The following is an 8,256-nucleotide window of genomic DNA, read 5'->3' as shown; positions in this document are numbered from 1 at the left end:
TGAAAATCAAAAGGGGGCGCTATATGACCAGAAATTTATTTAATGAGTAACTTATGCGTATATACTCGATTTCTCGCAGCGACATCGAAATACATTCGAGTCGACGTTGCTTGAACGTGTGAATCGATTAGTACGGTGTCCGTAGTTGCATCAGTGATTCTAGTGGTTTTGTGAACGTTACAGATCGACTAAGTATTCGAGTTTCTTCCAAGTCAGAAGGGTGCGTGTCAAGGCAATCGAGCACGCAATTTGTTCGTCTTGCGGCCACATCTTATTCTTACGACGCGTAACTTGGCAAATGTTTTCTTGTGATACGTTGCTATGTAGTACCGGTGTAAATGAAGCGGCGGCGTATACCGCGGTCGCGTGGTAAAAGAATACCGCCTGTGGGGGCGATGAGAATGGCGCGCAAATGTTGTGTGCGTAGCTGCGAGGCTGATGTACAAGAAGCGCGTGCTAAAGGGTTACCGCTTCATAAATTTCCAAAGGATATTGCTCTAAGGAGCAGGTGGTTGACCAGTGGTGGATTTGAAGCGAGTTTCAAACCTTCACCGGGTCAGGTTGTCTGCCATAGACATTTTAAACGAGCTGATTACGAAGCCGCTAAGGGGCATAAGTTACTTCTACGTAAAGGCAGTGTTCCATCGGTTTTTGCAGATTATGATAATCATCCGGGTACGTACAGCATAATACAAATTTGATACTCTTTATTCTTCACAAAGGAAGTACACAGTATTGTCAAATACAAAGACTCAGGCTATTCTGTACATCTACAAACCACTTTCTTACCTTCCTTGTATCCAACCTTGCTTTCTTATTGACTGTTTCTATTTAGTATCATACATCGTGTTCCATTTACACGCGGTATTTTTAAATTTACCAATTGATGAATGTACACTTATGCACATGTGCTCATAGAAAAAATTTTCATTTTTTACTAAATGGAGTTTATTAAACATTAAACTAATCGAAAATATTGTCACTCAAATATATTTATTTTTTTTTTTAACTTTTCAATTACCTGATATTTAGGTTTGTTTTTACAGATCCCGTGATTATGTCTGTGAAATCATCAACTTCGTATGCACAGGAAGATTTAGATCTTATTAATTCTGAAATTTTAAACTTAGAACAATCTATTTTGCCACAATTATCCGAAGCAAGAACACCAAAATCAGGTAGCTGTGAAGAAACATGTTCTTCTCAACTGGATTCGTCTGCTGCTATTCTCAACTTGATAGACCCAACAGAAATAGTTGATAATGGCTGCAAAGCTTTAACTGCAAAAGTAGAAACTATGTCTTCCATAAAGAAAGAAATACATGAAAATTTAGAAATGGAAGTAAATACTATGGCTGTCCAATTAGGAATTGTAGAATCAGATGTAGCAATGAAACATATACACAAAGATTTGGTTATTAAAGAAGAGTTAAAACATATTAAAATAGAAGATGAGAAAACATTTGGTAAATCAGAAGACTTAAAGGCAAAGATATTAAATCGTGATGGATTAACATTTTTTCCTGGAGCTAAATTAGAAGCAAAAGATTTCAATGAAAAATGGTAAGTATCATTAGTAATTGTTAATTTAATTATGTTTCTTTTCCATAAATATCAAAAGCAGATTGTCTAAATGATTGTTGTTCTTATGTTGTAGGTATTCGGCTAAAGTAGTTGAAACTGATTGGGAAGAAAGAGAAGTCTTGATACATTTTGACAAGTGGAGCTCAAGATTTGACGAATGGATACCTATGGATAGTTCTAGATTACGTGTGTTACAATCACAGTCAAAGTGAGTAGACAGTTAAGGATTTACTAATCATATTAATTTGTGAAAATCTGAATAAAGTTATTTAACTTGATAAAAAGAAAGAAAGTAATAAAAAGATTCCAATAGAAATGTTTTGTAGACTAATTTATTTTATAAGTTAAGGTATACTTTCTATAACTTGATTGTGTGTGGTTTCTTTTTTTTTTATTTATTTATTTATTTTTTTTAAAGCGAACAAACTTGGGATCAACCATCTCCGTAAGTAGGTATTGCATAATTATCAAATGAGTGAAAAATTTGTATCTTTAAGGGTAACCATTGCTAAATTATTCTGTTCTTTATAGGATTTTAAAAAGCTCTGTTCTTTTCTTACCTTTGTATTTAAATCTGTGCATTTCTATCATATTTAATTATGAATGAAATATTTATGTCAAACTATTTAAAATAGAAACAAAAATGATTTTGTTTACATAGTAACCTACATTTTATTTTCAAATTATTTATACGTATAAAACTATCCATGCACATATACACATAAATTGAGATGTTTAAACTATTTTTTTTCTTCATGAAATATATTAATATAATAGTTAATTCAATGTAAATGTAAGAAGAGTTTTCAAAGAACCATTTTCTTTATTGGGTTTCCTTTTTATAGTAGCAAAAAACAAAGTATAATACATATAATTGGTATTAATGTCATAAATGTGGAAAAACTAAATATAAAATAGAATATGTGTATGTTAAATTTTTATAAATACCTTATTTTTGCAAAGCAATTTCATTTCATGAAACAAAATTATTGGTTACAGAAGAAAATTGTTTCTTTAATGTTTTTATTTAATATTTATCATAATGGCTGACAAAATATTTTCGCGAATGATAATGAAAAGATTTAATACCTTTAGGGAAACGAAAATGAAAGGTTTTTCAGTGGGAGAAAGGATTCTCGCTACGTGGGCCGACGGGAGAAAATATCCAGCGAAAGTAAATGCGGTGTTAGGAAATGGTAAGCGACCTAACCTTAACTATGTACGTGTGAAAGAAACAGACTGTTCCCTACATTACTAGTTTGACATTTCTTACTTCTGGCAGGATATTTTTTAATCGACGACTAGTGCTTTTTTAATGTAAAATTAATTATTTTTACAGATAGATACGATGTACTCTTTGACGATGGATACACAAAAACTGTTAAATCGTCAAAAATGACAAAAATCGCTGCAACATCCACAAAGGTATAAATTTAGTTTGTGAGGTTATGTTGTACTATCATTAATATAAGATTTAACAAATTATGTTTAATCATTTTTTTAATACGTTACTCTTACAATGTTTTAAAATATAAACAAAGTTGATTTGATTTATTACTTTAAATAGTGAACAAAGTATTCATTAAAAGTCATTTTTTCATGGGCTTGCAATTATCATAAAAGTAATTAGAAATGTATTTTACAAATGTTTTAATATTTATTACTGAAGTATTTCATAGCAGTATGAAGTTTCACAATTTATAAGCTTAAATGAATTTTTTTTTTCTTTATAATTTATATAATTTCAATGTAGTGATTTTCATGGTAATTGAAATAAAAAGATTCAATATGATAAATTATGTTGTAATTACAATAATAGTTTAGAAACTGAATTATGGCATTAACTTTTAGTAGAAACAATAATATGGAAAATAAAGTAGAAGTTTATTTTAATAGCAACTGTCTCAAACTGAAGAGTACATAGGAAGTAAACAAGAAAGAAGAGATAAGAAACGGAAGCATATAGTGATGGAGTTGTTTCATACACACTCTCGTAAACGGTTAAAAAATGAAGCAGATAAATTAACAAAAAAGGAAGGAGTCGTGATGAGTGAAAATGGTGATTGCTTTCAAGAAAATAAAATTGACTTAGACGGTACTTTGTTTGGGCCGTGTTATGATCCAGGCACAGATTTATTGAGAGGATTTGATACTAATGTATCAAAAGTGAAAACTTATGTAAAAAAGAACAAGAAAGAAATATCTAAATATGATATGGACCAGGAGGAAGATGTAGGACCTGAATGGATAGATGGAGAGCCTCAGGGCACCGAATCTTACATAGTAGATGGAAATGATGGTATATTGAACAAAATAGAAGATTTTATTTAAGATGTAAATGTAAGTTTCACATTTTTGTGAACATACATGAATGTGTTTATAGGACCACGTCGCTCAATAATAGTCGCGGATAAAAGGTTACCACCCGGATGGCAGAAACATTTTACTCAAAGAAAAGCTGGTACATCCGCGGGCAAATGGGATGTTTTATTTCTCCATAAATCAAGCGGGAAGAAGTTCAGGTCGCGAAATGATATCAGGGCTTTCATGGAAAATCAGGGACAATTTGACTTCGATCCTGAAAAATTTGATTTTTGTATTCATCGAAAAAAGAGAAGCTATGGACATAAATTAAAACAAGACATTGTCACCGATGTACCTAAAAAAATTAAGACCTTATTACCGAAAACAAAGACAACACCAGTAATGGATTCGTTGCTTATATCAGCAAATACATCAGTTACAACCTTAGTACCTGCACCAACAACGTCAATTACGGATGGTGGTGAGATATTATATTCCTTCTTTTTATTATTTTAATATGTTAATTACTTTATTAGGCTTCTTACTTTTTCATGCTTATCTACATTAGGAGCAATTTATTGTAAGTGTTAGCAAAAAATTTCGGAAATATTACAATTTAAAATCAATAGATTTTAGTGGGCGACTGCATCTGAAAAATATCATTGTATAAATTCTTTCTTTATTATTAACAAGTCCGGTTTTTTATTTTCAAACAGCTGTTTTTATTGGCGGATTACGTGTAGAAATGGAGGATAGTGCTTACAAATGTCCAAAACAAGGATGTAATAAAACATTTAGGAAGGAAAATCTTTTACAAATGCACATAAAACATTATCATCCAGAGTATTCAAAATTTTTGGGATCTACTCCAAATGTTGCAGACTTGGCTTATGCGAGAACAATTGGAGAATCTATTGATGATATTATTCCGAGAAAATCAAATAATTCATTAGAAAAATATAACAAATTAGCAAAGAAAAAATCTATTCAAGATAAACCACTTTATGCTGCATCACTATCAGTAACAAGTTCTACTCAACCTGCATCTCCGATAGTTTTACCAACAGTCTCAGAAGTTGAGGACGAATTGGACCAAATAGAACAATGTAACGAAGTACAAGCAGAAGAGGTTAAGATAGAAAGAATTTCTCCAATTTCTAGTCATAGTATAGATATGGATGATGAAAATGAGAAAAAACGCGAAGATTCGTGTGCAATGTCACCTGGAACATTATTTGACATGAAAATTAGAGAAGAAAAAACGCAAAGTGGTATTAAAACTCTTCTTCCAGTGAGACCGACTACGTCATCAGAAATACAGAGAATCGATAGATCGAAATCGTTGGATGAAAGTATTCACATCGATAGAATGAAAGGTCAAAGAAAACGACAATTATCGGAGTATAGTTCTGATGTTCCAAGTAGGGGTAAAAGGCGACACGGTAATAATATATTTGGTATTTGTAAATTGTTGTAAAATTCATTTAATTCACTGTATAAAGAAATGGGTGCTATAATTATTTTACTTTGTTGATTCTTATACGCCAGTGGTTAAGGGGACTATTTCGCAATAATTATTACTTTATAATAGGTATGCAAGACATTACAGATGATTACGGCGATCTAGACGACAGTGCTATGGATACCGAAGGACCGACGACGCTTGTGTATAGATATAGTCGTCGAAAATCAGATTCAAGAAGTGATGAAAATAGTCAAAGTAGTAAGTCTTTTTAATGATTGATATATCAATTTCAGTGTAAATAATTTTGTAATATATTTGTTATTTTTTAATTTTGTGTATTTATAAATCATTAATTTCTCTTCAGTGTAAAACACGTAATAGCTTACTATTTTATTATTTCATTATGCTTTAGGTCAACTAAACGATTCTCGTCTTGAAAAAGATGATCCCTTGAAAGGGGAGATTACTAAAAGAGATACAAATAATGATGGGGAAGGTATATTCTTTATTTTTTTTTTTGTATCTTTTTCTTAATTTCGTTTTATTAAATATTGATTTATACTGCTCAATGATTTTGTATTTAGAACTTGTTTGTTTTCTTATGCTTAATATTTCAATAATATATGTTTCATAATGTTTTGAATTAGAAGAAGTATTTACATATGTATTCTGGTTTTATTAATAAGATAAAGTTCCTTCTTTCTGACAATACATAAATTGTATTTTTAGAAAATGAGGGAATTATGATGATGATTAACGGTGAAATGATAAAGGTGGAACAATTACGTAGAGAAGAAATAATAAATTGTACCTGTGGATTTATGGAAGAAGATGGCTTAATGATACAATGTGATCTTTGTCTGTGTTGGCAACATGGTCATTGTAATGCAATAGAGAAAGAAAAAGATGTTCCCGAAAAATATGTTTGTTATATTTGTCGGAATCCATATCGACAGCGACCATCCAAAATGTATTTTCACGATCAAGATTGGATGAAGGAGGGCAAACTACCCACATTATCCAATCGAACAAAAAATCAATATACAATTAATCAAAGGACAGCTATGTTAAAGCGTTCTTATGATTTAGTTGCAGCTCTCTTGCAGATACAACAAGTACTGCACAGTTTGAGAATAAAAGTTAACGTGGCTCAGTAAGTATTAGAATACTGTTGCAAATGAATTGCAGAACATGGAACTGTTATTAAAAATAAAAAAATGTACATTGTAGAAAAAAAGATCATCCAAAATTATATCTTTGGGCAAAAAACTGGGAGAAGATGGAAATACAAAAACCAGACGTAACGCCAGTACCAATTATAGAAATCACGAAAGTAACGAACGATTCTGGAGACACCGTAACTGATGCATCTCGTCGAGTTGAAGTAAAGACGGAAACCAAGTTTACCGTAAAAGATGATCACGATGAAAAATCAATAGCTTCGGATTCAGAATTAATGAAAATTTTGGAAGAAGATAATACAACTTCCGATGAATCTAAAGTTCCTTCTAAGAAAGAAGATTCAACAAATCAAAATAGGAGTCACATTCTTCTCGATGCTCTCACAAAAAGTACTACTTCGGGGGAGAAGTGCAACACTTCGGTAACTTCGGACGAGAAAGTAGATACAGGTAACAAAGGGCGTAAATTATGTTTTCTCAATAACAGCAAAAAATATGATTTTACATTTTTCGTATATAGATTTATTATCAAATCAAACGGATGTGTCCGATAACGATGTATCTGAAACAACTATATCAGCGAATCAAATGCACGAAGAATTAAATGATCACGAAATATCAACATTACAACCTTTTATACCGCAACCAGAAGCACCAATTGATCCAGGAGAATGTCGAATGCGATTATTAGAACACATTGAGCATTTTCAAAATCACATAGACGCAAAATTAACATCCATTGAAGCACAAGTTTGCGGTGTGTGCATTTCTTCGTTTGTACATTGCATATATCAGAAATCAATGTTTAATGTTTAATATATTCTTGCAGCACTAGAAGCCATGGATCCTGAAGATGTTGTACCTATCCCAGATGTTCAGCCTCGAACCAAACAAACAGTTCAAATGCTTCTTCGAGATTTAAATATAGTTCGAAAATTAGCTGCTTTGTGTTAAATAACTATGCTCGTGAAAATTTTTACACGAGTTAGATCAATACAATCTATTTTTTATTAAACTCTATTTTTATTTAAAATCCACAATAGCAAATGTCATATGGTCGTATTTTATAGTGTACATATAGCGAATATACGTAATTCATAGTTACGGTTATAGAATGTGAATAATAAGTTACTGTACTATAAAATGATATTTAGTTCTATTTAAGTATAAATTACGACTGAATTCATTATAATATTATTTATAATTATGTTATTATTACAACAAAATTCGTTGTAATAACATGTAGGCGTCTTTCATGTAAATGAAGGAAACCAGGTGCGTAAAAAAAAAAAATGTAACGCAACGGGAAGTTAGAAACGATAGTATTGTTTTTATAAAATATATTTATTTATGAGAATAAATTTATTGTCTTTATTAATATTTGATTATTTAGTTTATTGTGAAAAAAATATATGAAACCGGTAATCAGTCATTTTTGTATGCGCGTGATCATACTTAATCAAAAGATATGTAATTGTGTTTAAAAAGATTTTAAATTGCACATAGAATGCCAACAGTATGTATTAACATGTTTGTTTATAGTTAGAGAATTAACGTAGTAACGACAAAGTTGATTTTTGGTTCACTTTATATACCTAACTATAAGAAAATTAGGAAGGGGAAACTCGCCGCCATCATGGTCTAGCCCGGCCGGTGACGTCAAGGAGTAGCGGTGTGCAATCTCGCAGCGCACGAAAAACAAAGACGGTGAAAATATTTGTT

At 31.2% G+C, this 8,256-nt stretch overlaps 1 protein-coding gene across 4 annotated transcripts; it reads left to right on the top strand.

Annotated features, from left to right (window-relative positions):
- Positions 1–58: 58 nt before the first annotated feature.
- Mbd-r2 (PHD finger protein MBD-R2) lies at positions 59–7,892 on the top strand. Of its 4 annotated transcripts, XM_076782641.1 has the most exons (15): positions 59–675; positions 1,047–1,563; positions 1,658–1,792; positions 2,003–2,029; positions 2,680–2,780; positions 2,924–3,009; positions 3,481–3,883; positions 3,968–4,369; positions 4,605–5,330; positions 5,480–5,611; positions 5,766–5,849; positions 6,083–6,506; positions 6,584–6,984; positions 7,055–7,291; positions 7,364–7,892. In XM_076782641.1, exons 1-15 carry the CDS (start codon positions 339–341, stop codon positions 7,486–7,488), a joined length of 4,137 nt encoding a protein of 1,378 aa, XP_076638756.1. In that variant the 5' UTR covers positions 59–338; the 3' UTR covers positions 7,489–7,892. The 4 variants fall into 4 exon arrangements, with proteins under 4 accessions (XP_076638756.1, XP_076638762.1, XP_076638766.1 ...); XM_076782647.1 differs by lacking the exon at positions 5,766–5,849; XM_076782645.1 differs by lacking the exon at positions 2,003–2,029 and having other exon boundaries at positions 60–675.
- Positions 7,893–8,256: the final 364 nt, after the last annotated feature.

Source organism: Colletes latitarsis, chromosome 2 (assembly GCF_051014445.1).
Source record: "Colletes latitarsis isolate SP2378_abdomen chromosome 2, iyColLati1, whole genome shotgun sequence".
NCBI classification, from domain to species: domain Eukaryota; kingdom Metazoa; phylum Arthropoda; class Insecta; order Hymenoptera; family Colletidae; genus Colletes; species Colletes latitarsis.
Note: the sequence above shows the minus strand (reverse complement) of the source record. Positions and strands in the feature narration are given on the sequence as shown.